This window comes from Aotus nancymaae, unplaced genomic scaffold (genome assembly GCF_030222135.1).
Source record: "Aotus nancymaae isolate 86718 unplaced genomic scaffold, 86718_ANA_hifiasm-v0.15.2.pri h1tg000029l, whole genome shotgun sequence".
Lineage (NCBI taxonomy): Eukaryota > Metazoa > Chordata > Mammalia > Primates > Aotidae > Aotus > Aotus nancymaae.
Genome location: NW_026988442.1, coordinates 53,156,977 through 53,179,824, shown reverse-complemented (window position 1 = coordinate 53,179,824; position 22,848 = coordinate 53,156,977). Strand labels below are relative to the sequence as shown.

The window sequence follows — 22,848 nt, the reverse complement described above, 5'->3', positions numbered from 1 at the left end:
TGCATAGATAAAGGAAAACACAGATCTAGTCGTCTGTTTGCATGCTTTGTAAACAAGAGCCTGTCAGGAATTTGTGTGTAGAAGGTGATCGTTTTTTAAGCCTGAGCAAAGTCTACCTGTGCTTATAGGTTTTAGTTGCCTTAAGAGGAAGTCACCAAATGCATAGCAACGGTCGTGAAGGAAAGGAGGAGGACAGGGTCCAATCCAGCTGCCATGCCAGGGGTGGCGTGCTTGCCCCTTGTCAGTTGCTTCTACTCGTGGCTTCTCTGACGCCTCTGTGAAACCCAAGTCCCTAATTTTAGTGCTGGACTGTCATTTCTGATGTGCTGCTGTTGCAAAAATTCAGTAGCAGCTGCAACAGAAATCCTGATTTAAAGGCCCTGCTTATAATGGAGATGAGACGTGTTTACCAAATAAAAGAACAGAATGCTGTGGTGGAGCAGCTGCTTCAGATCTCATCAAGTGCAAGAGTCCTATGTCTATTCCTTTGCATGGAGTCCTGCATTTATTTACCTGGGCCCTGCCTCTGCCTGGAGCCCGTGTGTCTTTGTTTTGATTCATTCCTTCTTGTCAGTTACAACTGGGGAGAGGAGGAAGAGGAGCTGTTCCTTGCCTGGAGGAAAATGGCAGAGCAGCAGCACATCCAGGTAGTGGCTTAATACCCACATCTTCTAGCACAAGAATCACACGTGTTCAGAGTCATGATCAGATCAATCCAGATAATGTATAGGTAGGGGAGGAAGAAATCACTTTATCCCTACCCTTTACAGTTCTTGGAACAGACTGCAGCAATGAAAGACAGATGAACACAGGGAAAACAAACAGAAGTTGAATAGCAGGTATACCTCCTCTAGTATTCATGGGAGATACCCAGAGAAATGAGTCAGTGTCCAAGAGGTGGCTTAGATTTTAGGCGTAAAAACCATTAGCCCCTGAAACAAAGATAAATGGTGTGGGGAAGGCCAGTTATGGGGAGGTACTCAAGAAAAGCAGTTGACAAGGGTAAGTTTTGTGAGCCAGATTCTCCATTGATAGAAGTCTCTAGTGAGGCACTTGTCCTTCTCTTCTTGGTATAGAAAGGAAGACACCCTTCCAAATGGAGATTTTCCTTTATAGACAGAAATTTGTCTTACAAGAGAATAATTTCTGCTCTGTTTTTGGAATATCTCCTGTGTCTGCAGTCTCTCAAAATAATCAGCTCAAGATCTTTATGCAAAAAGGCATATTTAGGGTGGCATATTCTGGTGTCTTAAAATATAAAAGTACCTAAGCTTTATGTTAGTAGGAATCATTAACGTTATCGTGGTAGGAAGAGACTACAGCTGGGATTCCCGAGACAGCAGGGACCAGAACTGGTTTGTGTAGATTCTCAGAGTACAGATAGGATTACCCTGGACCCTGGTTTCCAAACATTTTATGTATGGGACGCGCCCCCCCCACCTCTATCTCAGTGTGTCGGTATGTAAAACTGAGATAAATACCATTAACAGAATGGTATTAACAGAATGGTATTTATCTCAGTTTTACATACCGATGTGTTGTAACCAAGTGTGTGAAATCACCACTGAGACAAAGACTAGGCCAAATAACAGGGTCTTTATTGCTGGCGGCCACGGAGGACTCAACATCTCTCGAACTCGTGGCCCCGAAAGGAGGATGTCAAGGCCTTTTATGCCCGTAAACCACCTCCTAGGCGGGGGTGGGGTGAGGGGCTTTGGACATTCCAAGGGCCAGGTGACTTTGGACATTCCAGTTGTTACTTAAGTGGTTCACAGAAGTCAAGATAAGTGTTAGTTTACACATTGTCTGGGTAGGGTGGAAAGGTCTATTAGGTAGACCTTAGTTACTTAATACAAGTCTTAAAATGGCGCAGGGGCCAAAATGGTGTTGGTTTGGACCGCTTGCCTGTCACATTTGGGTTATAGAGAGCAGTTTCAACGGAAAGCCGAGGTATGGTCAAGGTATGCAGTTTATGGGGCATTTACCATGTCACAATGCACTGAGATTAAGTTTAAATGTCTCCTCAGTAAGGGCAATGGGCCTGTTTGCATAACACAGATATGAATGGTACCTGCAGTCCAGATCAGCTGTAGTATCCCTGCCCTTTGATGTTTTGTTCTGGTTGCGCTGTCTTGAGAGAATCCACTTTTATCTAGATCAGTGATGCAGATGTCAGTTGTTGTTAAGAACAGCTCTTCCTGTAGTTCTAAGAAATTATCTGACTAGAAAGATGACAGGAAAAACACTATTATGGAGACTGCCCAGTGATTAAGTTACTTTGGGCACCCACAGTAACACGCTGGGCTCCAAGTTATTAGAATTTAGTAATAGCGGCCAGGCACGGTGGCACACACCTATAATCCCAGGATTTTGGGAGGCTGAGGTGGGCGGATCACCTGAGGTCAGGAGTTCCAGACCAGCCTGGCCAAAATAGTGAAACCCTGTCTCAAATAAAAATATAAAAATTAGGCTGGGCTTGGTGGCTCACTTCTGTAATCCCAGCACTTTGGGAGGCCGAAGCAGGTGGTTCACCTGAGGTCAGGAGTTCGAGACCAGCCTGGCCAACGTGGTGAAAGCCTGTCTCTACCAAAAATACAAAAATTAGCTGGGCATGGTCGCACGTGCCTATAATTCCAGCTACTCGGAAGGCTAAGGCAGGAGAATTGCTTGAACCTTGGAGGCAGAAATTGCAGTGAGCCAAGATCACGCCACTGCACTCCAGCCTGTGTGATAGAGCAAAACATAGTCTCCAAAATGTGTGTGTGTATGTGCCTGTGTCTGTATCTGTGTCTGTGTGTCTGTTTCTGTGTATAAATAAATAAAAATTAGCTGGGCATGGTGGCTCCTGCCTGTAATCCCAGCTACTCGGGAGGCTGAGGCAGGAGAGTCACTTGAACCCGGGAGGTGGACATTGCAGTGAACCGAGATTGCACCACTACACTCCAGCCCGGGTGACAGAGTGAGATCCTGTTTAAAAAAAAAAATCAGTAACAGCAAATGTGGTGGTGGTGGAGGGTACTGAGTTTATTACAAAATTTTAAATAAGATAAATTTAAAGAGTAAAATTAGAACTAAGTATTTGCGGAACTTTGGCCTCTTCATTACTGTGGTCGGGCTCAACTCCTTAGCTTTCTGCATGGGGACACTGAGGCTCACAGACCTTGAGGATTTTCCAAGGTCACACGTAGCAACTGGGACAAGACCATGTCTTCAGTTGTGTTGTTCTGTGTTACATTCTGGACCTCGGGACTCCAGAGCTGAGCAGTCCCTCACCTTCTGAGAGCCATGGTACACAGGCCCCCTGTGCCCTCTGCTACGATGACTCACTGAACACATGTTGGTGCCAGCACTGACTTCTCATGAGGCCCTTGGCTAGGTTTACCAGCTACCTCCTTGGAGAGCTGCAAGGGACCATGTCCCAGTGCACACACAAGACTGGTCTACCGCAGAGAACTGAAGTTGCTGTGCCTCATGGAAAAATACTGGAGCATCTTGACAGCTGGCAGATGCCTGCTCCCTCTGGTGCCCAGATAAGGCCTGGGGAGCTAGGAGTCAGCTCCTGACCTGTGACCTCTTCTGGTTCCCCACCGCTTTAGTGCTGTCTGCTGCAAACATAGATCAAGAGGCTTGAGGGCATCCATCAGGACAGAGCCCTTTAAACATATTTTTCTGGAGAAATGTAGTGACCTCCTTTCTGAAAAGAAACAGGCCGTCATCTGAGTGGTGAGGAATAGGGTGTGGGACATTCAGAATTGGCCAGGCCGACAGACTGGTCCTGGACTCCCTGGGCTGCTTTGTAAACTCGTACGAGGGGCTGGTCTGTGATGAGGCCACTGAAGAAGGTCTCCTCACTGCCGAGGTCCACACTGACTGAGGACCAGAAGCAAAGTGAGAGCTGCCTTGCACTTCTGGAAGGATGGAGAAGGGGATCCTTTCCCCGTGGTCATCCTGGGCCTGACCTTTATATCCTTAGGTCCACAAGACCAGGACTGCCTGCTGCTCGCACTCACTCCCTCACTTTCTGGTGACAAGGCCCCGGGTTGGACGCGAGCTCAGGCGATCCATGGGAGATGTGGCTACCTCTCTGTGACATGTGAAGAGATGAGGTCGCCAGCCACACTGCACTGTGGCCCTGAGGACAGTCTGTAGAGACTTTGTTCTGGGGGAGCTACCATTTGTTGCAGGGAGATAACAGGTTTACCGCTTTTTGTGTATGTGGCTCCTGTAATACCAACCTTTGTTTGCCTTGCACTGTATTCTGATTATCTCTTCCTGTGAAAAACAAAAACAGAACTTAACCACTTCTGAATCTACAGTTTGGGCTGGGCATTGTGGGGATGGCTCATTTCTGCTCACATGGCTTTACCAGGGCAACTTGACCTAGGTAACGCTTGACCCTGGTAAAGGGGATCCCCTTCCAGGATAACACATGCATGTGGCTTGACGGCTGGTGCTGGCTATCTGCTGGGAGCCCATCTGGAACTGGCAGCCATGCCCAGGCCTCAGTTCTTCTCTCTGGGGGTCTTGCCACAGGACTGCTTGGGCTTCCTCTCAACATGGCATCCGGGCTCCAAGAAAGAGTGTTCAAGGAAGTGCAAGAAGCCTATCTCTTAGGACCTAGGCCTTGACACTTACACACAATTGGTTCTGCTGTGTTCTGTTAGTCAAAGCTGTCACAGAGCCCCTGCAGGTTCAGTGGGGGAGGACACATAGACCCCTACCTCCTACTGGGAGAGAGGACTGTCAAAGAATTTCTGGCCATCTGTCCTCCACCACATACTAACAGATGTGACTTTCCTTTAGCCCTGACTGCTGCTGCAGGAAGAGGGAAGCTGGAGATCTGTGAGCTGCTGCTGGGACATGGAGCTGCTGTGTCGCGGACAAACAGGAGAGGAGTCCCACCTTTGTTTTGTGCAGCACGTCAGGGGCATTGGCAGGTACCCAGGGGGCCCCTGAATGCTTCAGAAGCTATGACTGGGGATGGAATTTACTACTGCCCAGCTCCCATGAGACCACATGCAGCTTCCCTGAGCCTGTCTGTTCCCCATCCTTGGCTTCTGCCGTGCCATCGGGACTGCTTGATAGAGGCACACATTTGACAGGATAACACAGTCAGCCACACAGGCTGGGGAGCAGGGCTGCTCAGGGCTGAGCTATCCAGGTCAGAGACACAGCCACTGGAGGAAGTGGAGTGGGTGGGCTCACCATGATAACAGGAGACTTGCTCTAACATATGTGTTGTTGCTGTTGTTTTGTGATGCATTTGTCCAACATACTTGGAAGAAGAGCAGTTCTGTTGTGCTCTTTGGAAAATGAAATGTTTCCCTGTGCTCCTGCACTGATTCAGGCTGGTTTGTTTTCCGTTGTTGTGGTTCATTCAAGGGGGCAGGGAATCCTTGTTTCTTCATTTCGTAAACAATGACTGCATACCTACCCCACGCCTAGCACCAGGTTACACATACACTACGAACACAAAGGATATTATGAACATTACAAAGAAGAATTTCCTAGACCAAAGTTTTGCTCATGGAATTGCGTTTCTGCCCATGCCTGCTACCTCCCTTGGTAGGAGCTACGAGTGCTTCCTGCCAGGATTCTTCTCTCCTTTCCATTCCTAAGAGCTTGGTTTGTACCATCTGTTCCCTGTCACCCTCACTGCTTCAGCCTGATGCTCTGGCTAATACTCTCCTTGCCCCCCTGTTTCCTAAGCCACGGGGAAGTTTGGAAAGCGTTCGTTAGTGGATAAAGAGCAAAGCGGCAGTGGGAATGTGTCACCTCCTGTTGCTGTGGCAATGTAACAAGTGATGCGCCGGGAAAAACTTGCGCGAAGCTATGGGTGAAGCAGTTCCCACTGGGATGGGGTTTATGGGAGACCCCTGTCTGGTTTTCTAGTTTTTTTTTTCCCCAGCCTTATGACCATGCACAGTTGAAAGGCATATTTCTAAGGCTGAAAATCTCCTTCAGGGAGCTTTGCTAAAAGTTGCTTTCCCTGAAAGGCATTCCATCCACCAATGCTGCATCCTAGGAAAGCCTGTGGCTTGGGTGCGTGGTGGGCGAGCTTCTTTCTGCAACCCCCTCCTGCCCAGCACTCCACTGTAGGTACTTAGTTATCTTCAGTGCCTGTGGGGGACCCCATGACCACTGCTCAGCCCCCTGAGTTATGCTTCATTCTCCCACCTCCCTGGGGCTGTCTTGTCCTTGTGGATTGTGATTGGCATCCCTCCTCCCCCAGATTGCCACTTCTGTCTGGTATGTGTATGTATAGCAGAAACAGCAATGAATTGGGCCTGATAAAAGCATATATTTTGGAAAAGATTCTGTTCAAAGGAATACAGTAGAAAGCTTTTCCAGCCCCCATGGTCCACACAACTTAGGGATTTTTAAAGGGAAGTCATTTGACTACTTTTAAAGGTCAAGAAACCTGTCTGGGTATAGCAAGTGTGATTGAAAAGGCAGCAGGAGGATGGTAATTCTGAGTGTCTCTTCCAGATTGTTAGACTGCTGTTGGAACGCGGCTGTGATGTGAACCTAAGTGACAAGCAAGGCCGGACGCCCCTCATGGTGGCTGCTTGTGAAGGGCACTTGAACACCGTGGAATTCCTCCTTTCAAAAGGTAGCAGCGTGATGCCCTCAAAGGTTTCTTTTGGACGGACACACAGAGAGAACTTTAGCAGAACTTCTCATTCAGTGCTTTCTGATTCAAATTCTTAATTTTCTGTTATGGAAATTTTCTAACACACACAGTAGAGAGAATAGGCAACGCAGCCACATGCCTAGTATTCCCCTTCAGCAGCAATGACCATTCTGCCAGCCCATCCAGCCGGTGTCACCCTTCACAGGGCTTAACTGACACTGGCCACGTGTTCTGCAGTTGTGAAACAGTTTGCTTTCTGGCTTTGTCATCTCATAAGGTTAATGTTCTGTGAATGCACTTTCCTTTCAGGTGCTGTCCTTTCTTCTCTAGACAAAGAGGGTCTGTCAGCATTAAGCTGGGCTTGTTTGAAAGGTCACAGGGCAGTGGTCCAATATCTGGTTGAAGAAGGAGCTGCAATAGACCAGACAGACAAGAATGGCCGCACACCCTTGGACCTGGCCGCCTTCTATGGTGATGCTGAGACTGTGAGTACCAGCAGGTGTCCCTCCCTCCACCTGCATTGGAAAGAAACCCCAGCAACTGAACAGCTTCAGGGTCTGCATGAGGTTGTGTCTCAGTGTTGTCTCTGTGTGTGTGTGTGTGTGTGTGTGTGGTCAGGGATTTTTCATTTTTCTCTAGTTCTGTGACATGCAATCTATTTGAGGACTTAAGATTTTAGTCAAATCGTAAAAGTTTAAAAATACCTGCTTACAAACAGCACATACAACAGACATGTAAGTGAATGTGTACACATGTGCATATGTGGCTTTCTCAGTCATCCATATCAATAAAACTTTTGCATAGATCATTTAGAAACTACTTTTATATATGGTAAGTGACTAATCAAATGACTACCTGTTTTTTTTCTACATTGTTTTGTTTTTAATCTATTATTATTTTTCTGAGATGAAATCTTGCTCTCTTGCCCAGACTGGAGTGCAGTGGTGCGATCTCAGCTCACTGCAACCTCTGCCTCCGAGGTTCAAGCAATTCTCCTGCCTCAGCCTCCCAAGTAGCTGGGATTATAGGCATGCATCACCACGCCCAGGTAATTTTTGTATTTTTATTAGAGACGGGGTTTCACTATGTTGGCCAGGCTGGCCTCGAACTCCTGACCTCGTGATCCTCCTGCCTTGGCCTCCCAAAGTGCTGGGATTACAGGCATGAGCCATTGTACCTGGCCTATTATTAATTTTTGAGGCAGAGTCTTACTCTGTCACCCAGGCTGGAGTGTAGTGGCGTGATCACTACAGTTTTGCTCTCCTGATCTCAAGAGATCCTCCCTCCTCAGCCTCCTGGGTAGCTGGGATTATAGGCATGTACCACCACACCTGGCTAATTTTTTATAGAGACAGGGTTTCGCCATGTTGCTCAGGCTGGTCTTGAACTGCTGGGCTCAGGTGATCTTCCCACCTTGCCTTCTAGAAGTGTTAGGATTACAGGCATGAGCCACCATGCCCAGCCAAAGTTTTGTTTTATTTTTAATTGCCAAATGATTGTGTATATTTATGGGGCACAATGTGATGTTTTGATACAAGTATACATTGTGGAATGATCAAATCAGGCTAATTAACGTATCCATCCCTCAAATGGTATTTCTTTTCGGTAAGAGCATTTAAGATCTCTTTTAGCTATTTTGAAATAAGCAATATGTTATCGGCCAGGCATGGTGGCCCACACCGGTAATCACAACACTTTGGGAGGCCAAAGCGGGCGGGTCACTTGAGGTCAGGAGTTTGGGACCAGCCTGACCAACATGGTGAAACTCTGTCTCTACTAAAAATACAAAAATTAGCCAGGCATGGTGACGGGTGCCTATAATCCTAGCTACTCGGGAGGCTGAGGCACAAGAATTGCTTGAACTCGGGAGGTGGAGGTTGCAGTGAGCCAAGACCGTACTACCAGACTCCAGCCTGGGCAACAGAATGAGACTCGGTCTCAAAAAAAAAAGGTATTGTTAACTCTAGTCACAGTGCTGTACAGTAGATCACCAGAACTATTCCTCCTGTCTGAGTCTTCGTACTCTTTGACCAATGCCTCCCCGTTCCCCATGTCTGCCTCCCAGCCTCTGGTAACCACCTTTCTACTCTCCGCTTCTGTGAGTTCAACTTGTTTAGGTTCCACATGTAAGCGAGATCATGCTGTCTTTCTGGGCCTGGCTTATTTCACTTAGCATATAATGTCCTTCAGGTTGATCCACATCGCAGCAAATGACAGGATTTCCTTCTTTTAAAGCCTGAATAGTATTTCATGATGTACATATACTGGTTTTTAAAGTGATACCGCGTTGCCTAAAAATATGGAAAGCTTTGGACACTATCTTTATCTCTGCCAAATGCTTGTGTCTAATCAAGGTGTGAGAGAATAAAACCTTGATTAACTAAGAACTGTGAAATGTCTCTCAGGGCAGAAACTGTGACTTTGTCAGGCTCCACGCCCCAGGCATCCAGCAGGTGCCAGAGGAATAGTCAGCTTCCAATAGTTCAATACATCTAATGGCAGGACGAGCTGGAGAGACAGGTGCTTGCAGACCTGGCAGTGGAAGCCGTGGCCCTGCACGTGTGTGCCTTGGGGCATTTAGAAGGCGGTGCTGTCAGGGTTAAATGGTATCAACTTCCTGTACCTTGTAAACTCTACTTCATGTCAATTTACAAAAACATATTCAACTAAATCTCACATGTCTACACTTACTTTTCAGCTACCTTCCCAAACTCTGCAGTTTATCATAATTAGAGAAGAGTGAAGGAACTTAGCATTCTAACATCATTTTTTTAATATCATGGCAAAAATACATAGCATAAAATTTATCCTTAATCATTTCAAAGCATAGAGTTCAGTAGTTTAAGTATATTCACAACCAGTATGCAGAACTTTTCATCTTGCAAAGGTGAAACTGTATTTGTTACAACTCTCCACCTCCCCCAGCCCATCGCAACCACCACTCTATTTTCTGTCTCTGAGCTTTTTACCCCTTTAGATATCTCATGTAAGTGGAATCATACAGTTTTTGTCTTTTTGTGTGTGACCGGCTTATTTCACTTACCATAATGTCCTCCAGGTTCACCCATGTTGAAGTGTGTGTTACAATAGCATTTCCTTCCTTTTTAAGGATGAATAATGCTCCATTGTACATATATACCACATCTTGTTTATCCAGTCATCTGCCAGTGGACATTTAGGTTGCTTCTATGTTTTTTGCTACTGTAAATAATGTGCTGTGAATGTGGGTGTCCAAGTATTTCTTCAAGACTCTGCTTTCAGTTCTTTGGGGTATATATCCAGAAGCAGAATCTGTGGCTCACACAGTGATTGTGTTTTTAATTTTTTGAGGAACAGCCCTATTGTTTTTCCACAGCTGCTGTACCATTTTACATTCATACCACAGTGCACAAGGGTTCCAGAATTCTCCACATTGTCACCAATACTTGTTTGTTTGTTTGAGATGGAGTCTTGCTCTGTTGCCCAGGCTGGAGTGCAGTGGCTGGATTTCAACTCACTGCAACCTCTGCCTCCTGGGTTCAAGCGATTCTCCTGCCTCAGCCTCCTGAGTGACTGGAGGAAGACATGTGCCACCGCCCCTGGCTTATTTTTGTATTGGCCAAGCTGGTCTCAAACTCTTGACCTCAGGTGATCCACCCACCTTGGCCTCCCAAAGTGCTTGGATTACAGGCGTGAGCCACTGCATCCGGCCAATACTTGCTTTTTTAATAGTAGCCATCGTAATGGGTGTGAGTAGAACATCTTCTCATATGCTTGTTGGCCACTCACCTATCATCTTTGTAGAAATCTATTCAAGTCCTTTGCCCATTCTAAAGATGAGGTTATTTGGTTTTTGTAGTTGGGTTGTAGTTCTTTATATAGATAGTAACCCCTCTAGTTAGTGTCATATTGAATAGCGGGGTAGATGATAGGAAGCATATCTTTTTTTTCTTTTTCCTTTTTTTTTTTTTTTTTTTTTGTATGTGTGTGAGACAAAGTTTAGCTCTGCCGCCCAGGCTTGGAGTGCAATGGCACGATCTCGGCTCACTGCAGCCTCTACCTCACAAGTTTAGGCAGTTTTCTGCCTCAGCCTCCCAAGTAGCTGGGATTACAGGTGCCCACCACCACGCCCGGCTAAGTTTTTGTTGTTGTGGTTGTTGTATTTTTAGTAGAGATGGGGTTTTACCACCTTGGCCAGGCTGATCCTGAACTCCTGACCTCGTGATCCACCCGCCTTGGCCTCCCAAAGTGCTGAGATTACAGGTGTGAGCCACTGTACCCAGCTGGAAGCATATCTTTTCAGATCCACATGAAAATCTAAAATGGCTACAGGCTTCTTTTCCAGTAAATGGAGAAATTAGAGTGGCCACAGTGGTTCTTCCTCTTGTTTCCTGTTTAGTTTAAGTGACAGCTATTTTGTCACATCAAATTAGTCTTTGTACCATGGTATCAAACTTGCCACCTTTACTTTCCCAATTTCCTTCAAATCTCTTTGAGAATTATATACTTGGATCCATCCGGTCCCAAGCCGCCAGTCTTCACAGTCTGCCATGCCCAGGTCATGTGGGTCTGAGTATTTCTAAAGTCACCACTGCTGTGGCCTGCTCGCTTGTTGGAGCTCATTCTAGAAGTCTGCTGCTTACTTCCATTGGAGATGGAGAAGTGACTGTGTCCAGTCTCTGTGGCCTGGGAAGTGGTGTGAGAGACAGATCGCGCATGTGTGCACACACCCACCTGTGGCAGCATGTGCCCTGCTTTTTTCATCACTGACAGCAAAATCTCAGCAGGGAAGGGTCTAGCTGTTGATCGCAGCTCCTCTTCTCTGTTTCATGTCCACTTCATTTCTGTTCTACGATCCTTACTAGGCAGAGGCATTTCAAATGTGAGAGTAAAGTTAAGACTGCCCATCCTAAATCCACGTGTGCCCCTGAACTCCTGCCCCCAGTTGCTGCTAAGGTCTCTGCTGTCCCTGCAGGTGCTGTACCTGGTAGAGAAGGGAGCCGTGATCGAGCACGTGGACCACAGTGGGATGCGGCCCTTGGACAGAGCCATCGGCTGCCGGAACACATCCGTAGTGGTGGCGCTACTCAGAAAGGGAGCCAAATTAGGTCAGTGAGCACTGCCTCCATTGAGCAGGAGGAGGGGTTAGCTCCCGACTGTAGGAGCTTAGAGAGCATAGAGAGTGACCCTGCACCCAGGTTAGGAAGTAAGATGTCAGATGTTTGCAGATCTCAGTCTCGCCTCAGTCTCACTTAATCACCATCATCCACAGTGTATAAGTAGCTCACAGTGTTTCTGCGGGGGTGGAAAGCAAAGGCTGGTGTTGAAGGATAGTCTGGAGTGGTAAGTGTCAATGGCCAGGAGCCACGTTTGAGAGCAATTGGCTCAGCCCCTCGCTGTGGGGTGGGGCCGGGCGGTGCTGCTGAAAGCTCCCCAGGTAACTCTGAGCAGCAGCCCACGCTCAGCCACTGTTCTACAGGTGCCAGTCAGCCACGTGGGGAAATGGCCACCGCAGCAAGTTTCTGTGAAGAAGTAATACTTGAGGATCATGTGGGGGCCCCTGAGTAGGGAAAGCCTTTCCACATGGCTGGCTTTGACACAACACACTGTTCCAAATGTGGGAGGGTCACTATTTTGCTTAGATGTACGGGGCCTGTGGTCAGGAGCAGCTCTGGGCAGAGCACTGTGGTGAAAATGCTATTCACTAATACTGTCAAGCAGTGAATGGTGCCAGGAACTATCCAAGCAGTTTCACCCTCTGCCTTTGTCCCTGTCACAGCCCTGAAAGTCTCTGTGACAGTCTCATGATTTTACAGATAAGGAAACCAAGGCACAGAGCAGTAAATGGCCTCCCCCAGGACTGCCACATGGTACTCGCTGTGGGAACCTAGAAGGCTGACTCGGGGGTTGTGCTCTTTAGCACTCTTCCCTCGGTGTCCCGAGAGCTCAGGCAGGGTTTAGAGAGGTTGTGGCTGAGCTGTAGGGTAGGAGAGAGAAGCCAAGACATCTTGGAGTAGAGCGCGGTGACGCACAGCGCAGGGACTGGGTGCTGAGCCCCATGCCTCAACAGTGTGACTGCTGCATGAACTGAGGAGGTTATGCCGGGGCCTCCTTTAATCATTTTTTCCCACATTCCACTCGGAAGGGAGGGATGGGTCTTCGCTGCTCAGATGCCTGTTTCTCTTATTACTTTTTTCAGTAAAATAGCAAGGACAGATTTGAGTGCCCAGGTCAGTGGGAAAGGATTAGCGGCTGAGCCTTGCTGGCATCCTGCCCCCTCCCTCATGGCATTGTGGTCCTTGCAGCGGGCTTGTGCTGGTGCTCACCTCCAGCTGTGGGGCCACGGAGGAATTGGGATCCTTTCCCTGGGACCTCTGAAGTGCCTCTGAATGCGTGTTTGTTTTGCAGGAAATGCTGCTTGGGCGATGGCCACTTCCAAACCTGATATCTTGATTATACTTTTACAGAAATTAATGGAGGAAGGAAATGTGATGTACAAAGTAAGTGGTGCCACCCTTTTCTTTGCCATTGAAACTGCCTCAGAGCTCCCTCTTAATTGGGTATATAATGGCCATAGCTGTGCTACTGCACAGAATTCATGTAATAGAAATACCAAGAGGTGGCTGGGTCCAGTGGCTCATGCCTATAATCCCAGCACTTTGGGAAGCCAGAGTGGGTGGATCACATGAGGCCAGGAATTCCAGACCAACCTGGCCAATATGGCAAAACACCATCTCTACCAAAAATACAAAAATTACAAGGGTGCCTGTAATCCCAGCTACTCGGGAGGCTGAGGCAGGAGAATTGCTTGAACCTAGGAGGCGGAGGTTGCAGTGAGCTGAGATGGCACCACTGCACTCTACTGCACTCTAGCCTCAGCAACAGAGCAAGACTCAGTCTCAAAAAAAAAAGATGCCAAGAGGTGCTGCCCTGGCCTCACGCCCATGGTTGGCTTAATATCCTTCCGGCAGAATCTTAAAGGTAGAAAACACCTCTGTTTGTGTCTGAGAGTCATTTCTGAGTTAATCCTTGAGGTTGTAGTGGTGACTTACTGCCTGAAGCCATGGCATGAAGCCAAGTCACCTTTAGGTCAACTGAACATCATAGAGGACGTTCCTCAGCCCTTCACATTCTGAGTTCAGAACACCACACTGAGGCACAGTGATGAGGCATGGGAGGGGAACACCCAGCAGTCATTTCCAGAAGAAAAGACTCGCTCCATCTCCTGAGCCTTTCCTATCTAATTTTTAATATCTATGAATGTCTGGAATTTGAAACTGTTTTTAGAGATATTTTTACTTAATACAGTCAAGTAATACCTCAGTTATTCAGGAGACTGAATTAATTTTTTTTATTTTCCCTCAAAAATGGAAATATGATTTACAGATCAATAAACTGTACTTTAAAATTTTCCAAATAAGACATCAATTTAGGTCAGAGGTCAGTAAACTTATTTTTAAAGGCCAGACAGTAAATGTTTCAGGCTCTGCAGACTGTGTGGCCTATGTCACAACTCTCCAGTTCTGCCGTAGGGGTAAAAAGCAGCCACAGAGAACACAGAGCGAATGAGCACAGCCGTGTCCCAATAAAACTTTATTTGTAAACACAGGTGGCCAGCAGACGTGGCCTCCAAGCCATGGTTTGCCAGCCCCTGGTTTAGATAGATATGCAGGCCATTTGCATAGGTCACTATTCTTTGCAGCTCTGTGATTAGACAGAATTAAAAGATTATTGGGGAAAAACTAGATTATGACCATGTTAATCCTTTTTACTGTTAGGCAGCTGTACCTGCTATGTTGTAGATTTTTTCCTTTTCATTTTTTAAAATAGTAACAAATAAATAGGCAATATAGCATGACCCAGCAGGGTTCCTGGCTTGGAATCAGTTTGAAATTGAGTTGAGAGTGTGTACTGTTGTGGCTTTGAAGTGCTTTTAATATGGATTTTGGTAGGCAATTATGTCAGAAATACGAAGCCATTTTCAACAGGCTTCATACCCGCTGTGCAGTGGGACTGACTGAGCAAATGGATTTTTTAGCTTTGAAAATGATGTATGGTTGCTGTTCTGCTTTTTAAAGCCCATGTTTTAGTTCCTCTTAAAAGAAAAATTATTATTCTGCAACAAGCTGTCTAGGTCTATCTACAAGACACCACTTGTCCTAGGAATGGGATCAGTTTTTCATCTGATTTCTATTACACTTAGCATTAAAATGTCTTTAGATGTGAGATCATTCTTGAAATAATTTTCAAAAATACGTACCAGAAGATATCTGATTCATTAAGATTGATGGTTATCAATCTAGCAGTTTACAGACACCTTATTGTAAAACCGGCTTCTTTCTCACTGTGGAATCACAGGCTGCAGGTGCACGTGAGGACAGTGAAGCCCGCGTGAGTCAGCCCAGTTAGTGAACTCGCTTCCATCTTAACACTGACTCGGATGCTTTCAATGATCATGGGTTTGCAGAGGGGAAGAAACTCCTCAGGGTGTTCCGCGTGTGGGAGATTATTCATCTTAGAGCCTCTGAAAAAGGACAAATGTTTGTGATTTTTGAATCCTAGAAAGGGAAGATGAAAGAGGCAGCCCAGAGGTACCAGTATGCCTTAAGGAAGTTTCCTCGAGAAGGAGTCGGCGAGGACATGAGACCCTTCAATGAATTAAGGGTTTCCCTCTATCTCAGTTTGTCTCGATGCCGAAGAAAAACAAACGTAAGCTGTGCCCCTTTATTCCAACCCAGTCCTCCAGCAACAGAGCCCTTCCCCAGCGGTGAAGCCCAGCCCTTCTCCGGACCCAGTCCTGAGCCCTCCTGTCTGATTTGCTTGCACATTGATGCGAACCTGGCATGTGGGAAACGGCTTCTATCAGTGACCATCGTTTGGTCACTGCTACTCCGCTCCTCTCACAGTGTTGAAGGAATCCACTTGGGTTTCATTTCCTTGGCCTCAGTGATGAGAAGCAAATGCGGACGGCTCCTCTGCAGCTTCCCAACAGTGATGCTGCCGGCACTGCCATCCCCGGATTCAGGAGAGGCTAACCAAAGCCTAGTGTCATGTCGTGGGCCTGCCTTCTGTGTTAGGTTTGCTCAGAGGGTCTGCCAGTAACTAATTTGTAACCAGTCGTGGTTAACTCATAGTCAATTTGTAACTAGTAGATCTGTTTCCATAGTACTTCCTACCTTGTTTGAACTGCATCCTCCTGCCGCAGTCTGTTGAGCTGCCTGCTTCTGTGCCCCGCTGCCGGCATGGACGTAGCATCTAGATTCCTCTCTGAGGCTGCGCCTCCGCTGGGGTGTGAGGGTCCACCCTCTGGCCTTCTGGGGCACTGTCACTATCACTGTTTTCTGTGGCGGATTCTTTTCTTAATGATATTAATCAACTGTCATTATCTCCTCCCTTTCTGGCTGTGCCCCAGGGTTCTGCTACCCTTTAGAACAAAACTAGAAAGGCTTCCCATAATCGTGTATCCATGTTGCTTCTGACTGCTGTATTTCTTGTTGACACCAGGACTTTGGCATGGCAGAGGAATTTGCTTCCAAGGCTCTCGAATTGAAGCCCAAGTCCTATGAAGCCTTTTATGCCAGAGCAAGAGCAAAGAGAAACAGCAGGTACTGTCCGTGGTTATCTTTGTGTCTAGAGAAGCTTTTTTTCCTGTGGGATCAAACCTGCCTGTTGCATTTGGGGAGGTTTTGCTGCACAAGTGTTGCTCAGGTGCTTCTCATCCTTTTAAATACTGAATTACTATACTACCTGCTTCCAAGAGGCATGGTAGTGGGACATCATCAGTGATGGGTAAACAGATGTTTTCTCCTGACATCTCAATAGTTACTCCTCCCCATCGCTTCTCCCAGGTGAAACTTACCACAACATGAACTTCTTACCTAATTTAGTCCATATTTCAGGGAAACTGCCAGCTAGGGGCACTAGGAGAACATGAAGGGGAAGGGCTGTATGAGCTTGTTGTGTTAGAGGAGGGCAGTGCTACCACGAGATGGTAATAATATTAAAAGGAATCTGGCACCCACTGATTCATGCTTCCCCTTATTCCCGGCCCAGTAGTCTTTATGGAGAGTAGTACTGTGGAATCACACCCATCTAGGTTAGAATTCAGCACTGCCACTTAGCTGAGTAACTCTGGGCTGTTAAATGGGTCCCGGCCACCACTGTAAGCGTTCAAAACTCACTTGCTACCTTCTCTTTCCTTTGAGCACAGCTGTTTTATGAACAGTTACACTCTGAGCATGTTCATGTGTGGCTTGTAATGTTACCTTACATTTTCCTATGAAGGCAATTTGTGGCAGCTCTGGCTGACCTGCAGGAGGCTGTGAAACTCTGTCCCACCAATCAGGAAATCAAGAGGCTTCTGGCCCGCGTAGAAGAGGAGTGCAAGCAACTCCAGAGGAGTCAACAGCAAAAACAGCAGGGCCCGCCACCAGCTCCACCCAACGACTCCGAGAATGAAGAGGACTCCCCGACCCCTGGGTTAAGTGACCACTTTCACCCTGAGGAGATTGAAGAGGAAGAAACTTCTCCCCAGGAAGACTCTGTTTCCCTGACTCCCAGGTCCCAGCCATCCTCATCTGTCCCTTCCCCATACATCCGAAACCTTCAAGAAGGGTTACAGTCCAAAGGAAGGTCTGTATCGCCACAGAGCAGGGCAGGAATTGGCAAGCTCCTGAGAGAGCCTGTGGCCCAGCCTGGGCTGGTCCTGCAACCCTCCAAACAGGCCCAGATCGTGAAAACCAGCCAGCACCTGGGCTCTGGCCAGTCTGCTGCGAGAAATGGCAGCATAAAAGTTCACATCTCTTCTCAGAACCCTCCTCCGAGTCCCATGCCAGGGAGAATTGCTGCCGCTCCTGCTGGGAGCAGAATCCCACATTTAGAGGGAGCAGGTACTTTCACTACAGGAGCTGGTTGTGGCCACTTTGGGGATCGGCCGGGCCCCAGCCAGAATGTCCGCCTGCAGCGCGGTGAGAGTGGCCCTGCACACCCTTTACCAAGTAAGACAAAAACCACAGAGAGGCTTCTGTCTCATGCCTCCGTGGCTGTGGACGCAGCCCCTCCAAACCAAGGTGGGCTGGCGACCTGCAGCGACATGCGACACCCGGCTTCCCTTACCAGCTCAGGCTCTTCTGGTTCTCCATCCAGCAGCATAAAGATGTCAAGTTCAACCAGTAGTTTGACTTCAAGCAGCAGTTTTTCAGATGGCTTCAAGGTCCAAGGACCAGATACTCGAATTAAAGACAAGGTTGTAACCCACATTCAGAGCAGTACAGCGGAGCACAGACCCCGCAACACGCCGTTCATGGGCATCATGGATAAGACTGCAAGGTTCCAACAGCAGAGCAATCCTCCAGGCCGCACCTGGCACTGTCCGGCGGCAGAGGGGCTGCTGACAAACACGTCTTCTGCAGCTGGCCTGCAGTCTGCTAACACTGAGAAGACATCTCTCATGCAAGTGGGAGGATATAATAACCAAGCCAAAACCTGTTCCGTTTCTACCCTGAGTGCGAGTGTCCACAATGGGGCACAGGTGAAGGAGCTAGAAGAAAACAAGTGCCAAATTCCAGTCCACTGTCAAGAGAACAGGATAACTAAGACTGTTTCTCATCTGTACCAGGAAAGTATCTCCAAACAGCAGCCTCATATCAGTAATGAAGCCCACAGGAGCCACCTCACTGCAGCAAAACCAAAGCGATCGTTCATAGAGTCAAATGTGTGAGCCTTAAGAAAGCCCCATTTGTAGAATTTGGAAAAGTGTGTTGTTGACTCCTGGTGATAAATTAAATAGTTTTTTCATCAGAAAAATTATTTTTTAGCCATTTTTCTTCCTTGGGGGTGGATCTGATGCCATTGATATATCTAAAATGTGGGATAAAACTTCTTTAATAGCTAGAAGTTACCATAAATAAGAATGCTAAGCAGAACTGAAAACTATATCAAGTTAAAATTCTAAGACAACCCAGAAGACATTAATGATTGTCACTTACCAAATTGTTTAGCTTTGCCACTTTCCTCCTTGCCTTTGCTATGTGGCAAAATTATAGTACTTAGAGAATAAGTACCATTAATAAGTCTGTTGTTAAAGAGTGACTGGTTGAACTCATGACATAATATCCAAGTGATGTATTCTGGAAACGATGGAATTCTACAGTTACAGTTCCATTGAGTCAAATCCCATTTTATATACACATAAAAATTAAGTTCTGAGTGATTCCTAGCTAAATGTGTGACTGTAAACATAATATAGCCAATTTTTTTAAAGCAAAATATGAGAACACCTAAGTATTGTTCCCTTCATAGCAGTTCCTATAAAGGGATTAAACACTTATTTCTGTGTTACGGTTCTTATTCATATATTTTTATAGCATCTTTTTTTTGGAACCTGTATTTGTGCTTGAAGGTGTTTTGACATTTGGAAACAGTATAAGCCATTTGGAATCATGACTGGTGGTCAAGTGGATTCAAGCAAAAATACTAAGACCAGCAATCTTAGTGGCGCTTATAAATTAGCTCTCACCTGTTTTCCAAACTGCTTTTAACAATGGTAGTACTCCTGGAACAATCTTCCAAGCTCCTCTAAAGACAGTATTTAATTCAGATACTAAAGGTAGGGCTGGTTGTTGCTTTTGTTTTGTTGTACAATAGTACTTTATAGTCACATGTTGTATATATTAAATAGCCCAATTTTATTCAGACTTGTAAATATAACTATTTCAGTGTAGTTCACCTACAAGGAAACCTCCAGTCATGATTTGCATGTTCTTTGTAAGCTTCATCCATGCTGGTTATTGCACTGAATGATATATTATTATGGCATGTTAACAGTATACCAGTAACAGCACTTTATCTCATTTATATGAACACCTTTGAGGTGCTACTTAAGTCCAAGCTGATGTGTTACTCATTTATAAAGGTAAGGTACAGGAATGAACCTTGGCTTAAAGGTATTTTTATATGAAAATGGTGTGTTATTGGAGGATGTTAAAATGCTAATTTGAGAGAGGTAGGAGTGTATTTGTTTTATATGTTGGGGTGTGAAATTTATTTTCTAAAATTGAGGAAAAGGAAGTTATATATTTGCAGAATGTTTTAAAAATGAATCGTTGTAATGAAGTTCCTGTGAACATCATCATGGTTTTGTACGAATAGGGACCTCTGATGTCATTCTTCAACGTTTGTTCCTGCGTGTGTGTACAGTTGTACTTCGTGTGAACAGCTTTATCATTTTTATAGGCTTTCCATGAGTTTTGCTGTAACTACTATGGCTTATTTATTTTAATATTTGTGGAAGTCTTACTCTTGTTAGTTTTGTTTCTGCACAACTACTGTACTTTTCCATATGGAATAAAGACTATTAATAGAATTTGTTTTGCACTAAATGAGTCAATGGATGAGCAGAAAACAGCCTGATGACAACTATCTCTGTTGCTTTAATCCTTGTTACCCTAGAGGGAATAGTGAAAAGCATATTTTATATTAACACTACCAAATGCATATTTAGTTTCATTTTATAATTTCAGAATAGGGTGACAGCTGCTAGAAATTCCATAATACTCCAGGGCCAAATTAGTCTTTTTGCCTCAAATAGAAAGCATGCAGGAAAGCAATATATACTTTCCTATCTGTTTCAAGACATATTGGTGTCTGTTTTTACTGGCAACAGGGATATCTTTACTACTGTAATTCTCAAACACTTTGGCAATACACTGAACACTGTTATGACAGTTTGTTCTTTAACACATTTGTATTATCTTTCAGTTAAAAGTGTGTGTGTCTTTATGCCCACACATTTCAAAGTAATGTGAGAGTGAACATTAAACTGTTGTATTGTGGTAAAATTCTTGGATGCTTAAACATCATAATTAATACCTCAGATTTATTGTCTGGTCACTGCTGTTGTTGCAGGGCTAAGTAGCTTCAGTCCTTAAAGAGCTTTATATATTTAATGAAAGGTTAAAAACAAAAAGGATGAGAAGGCAAGTGTTATCACCTAATACATAATTCTTGTCATTAGATGATTTTTCCTGTAAAGGAGCTAACAAGAATATTCTCATAATTTATTGTACATTATGATTTTGATATATACTTAGTAAGATAAGGTGCTTGGTCCAGCCAGGAAAAGGTGACACATCCTTAGAAAGCCAATGTTCAGTCCCGACAGGACTGGGTGGTGAGCAGTGCTACTGCTCCACGCAGCCTTGAACGGTGGGACCTGGAGTGCCCGGCATGGGGGCCGTGTGGTGTCCCCTCTTACCGATGGTGTCCCCTCTTACCGATGGTTTTGGTTTGCTTGTGTGGAAGAGAGTTACTAGACTTTGGTTTATGTGTTATATACAAAAAGAGGTGTGTCAATTAGGTAAATTATCGGCATCTTAGTTTTCAGTAGTTTTGTTTTACAAGAAACTATCCTGGTAAAGTCTAAGAAAGCAAAATACCTTAACAGTTCTTAAAAAAAAAATGGCTTTTTGTGTTTTCTAGCAATGACTTATGATTTTAGTAATTTTTATTTAAAAAACAGCTAACCTCCTTTGGAAAATGTCTGTTACTTTATCAAAACAGAGACAGTTGGACCAATGGTAAGTTCTTTTACGTTTAAAAACTGTTCTGGGCCGTGCACAGTATCTCACACCTGTAATCCCAGCACTTTGGGAGGCCGAGGCGGGTGGATCACTTTGAGGTCAGGAGTTCAAGACCAGCCTGGCCAGCAGGGGGAAACCCAGTCTCTACTAAAAATAGAAAAATTAGGTGGGCGTGGTGGCAGGCATCTGTAATCCCTGCTTCTTAGGAGGCTGAGGCAGGAGAATCACTTAAACCCAGGAGGCAGAAGTTGCAGTGAGCCAAGATTGCACCACTGCACCCCAGCCTAGGCAACAGAGCAAAACTCCATCTCAAAAAAAAAGTGTTCTGTTGAAATAATTATTAGCATACTTTCTATAAAGAATAAAACAGAAAAACAGCCAGGTGTGGTAGCTCACACTTGTAATCCCAGCACTTTGGAAGGGCAAAGCGGGTGGATCATGGGATCAGGAGTTCAAGAGCATCCTACCCAACATGGTAAAACCCTGTTCTATTAAAAATACAAACATTAGCCAGGTGTGGTGACATGCACCTGTAATCCGAGTTACTCGGGAGGCTGAGGCAGGAGAATTGCTTGAACCTAAGAGGCAGAGGTTGCAGTGAGCCCAGATCATGCCATTGCACTCCAGCCTGGGAGAGAGGGCAAGATTCTAAAAAATGAAAAGAATACAACAGAAAAACACCTAGAACATGATTCCAACCTTTCTAGTCCTCAACACTAAGAATGTGAGAAGCACGTCATATGAAAAAAAAATTACTTTTCTAGAACCATTGATCATGAATCCTAGTTATGACATAAAGGTTAACAAAGTTTAGTAATACATTAAGTTAAAATGTTTACAAATAATCATAAAGAAATGGTGTTTGGAGATTTCAGTGTTAAGGCTTGCTGCCTTTCTGTGAGCATGTAGCGTATTAGTTGTGAGTTTATAAAATGTGTGGTCAACCTTTTCCTATATTTACATTGCTTTTCCCTTTTTATTTCAAAGTTTCAAAATTCTTGAACAATTCCCCATTGCAAGTTTTGGGGGTAACAGTGCAAAGAAGGGTGCAGGCCCAGAGGCCCGGCCTCTGCTTGCAGTGCGGTTGTAACAAGCTCCCCGCGGATGGCTTCCATTCTAGTAACAACACTGGACAGGCAAGTAAGAAGTTAGCACCACCTTCACTTCCTCAACCTGGAGTTTCTTTCTGGAGTGAATATATCAGGCTATTGTGTAAAAATGCCTTTGTTACCCCAGCTTAGAATTATATGTGAGAACTTTTAAGAATTCTTAATTCTGCAGGGAGGCTAGAGTTTGCCATTTTATGTATTTCAGCAAAGTCAACTTATTCAGGATTTATTTCATCTAACTTATATGTAGGTTTGGAAAATAAGAAAAAATTCATTACCATCCTGCAAACTTAAAATCCAACAAAATTGCTTAAACATCTGAGGTGACTTTTCTCAATTTAATCATAAACAATCTACAATCATTTTGCTGCAAATTCTCTTTAAAAGGGCTCCAAAGAGTTACTGAATGAATGGCTAGTAAGTAGAATGTAAACATCTGTTATTCTAGAGTAGTCCACTCTTGAATTATACAGAGAGATGACCTACATCTAACAAGAATAAATGTGGGCACTGTTGGGAATAATGTTAAGAGGAATAAAAGAAAATT

At 45.2% G+C, this 22,848-nt stretch overlaps 1 protein-coding gene across 11 annotated transcripts in view; it reads left to right on the top strand.

The window, feature by feature from the left end:
- The window catches only part of TANC1 (tetratricopeptide repeat, ankyrin repeat and coiled-coil containing 1), a 251,585-nt gene extending 231,609 nt beyond the window's left edge, over positions 1 to 19,976 (top strand). For all 11 annotated transcript variants that reach the window (XM_021665895.2, XM_064382718.1, XM_064382727.1 and 8 more), the window contains 8 exons: positions 4,804 to 4,937; positions 6,490 to 6,613; positions 6,944 to 7,119; positions 11,589 to 11,721; positions 13,022 to 13,113; positions 15,176 to 15,322; positions 16,118 to 16,218; positions 16,898 to 19,976. In XM_021665895.2, the coding sequence (XP_021521570.2) occupies positions 4,804 to 4,937; positions 6,490 to 6,613; positions 6,944 to 7,119; positions 11,589 to 11,721; positions 13,022 to 13,113; positions 15,176 to 15,322; positions 16,118 to 16,218; positions 16,898 to 18,332 (2,342 nt within the window). In that variant the 3' untranslated portion in view covers positions 18,333 to 19,976. The remainder of the gene's footprint in view (positions 1 to 4,803; positions 4,938 to 6,489; positions 6,614 to 6,943; positions 7,120 to 11,588; positions 11,722 to 13,021; positions 13,114 to 15,175; positions 15,323 to 16,117; positions 16,219 to 16,897) is intronic.
- Positions 19,977 to 22,848: the final 2,872 nt, after the last annotated feature.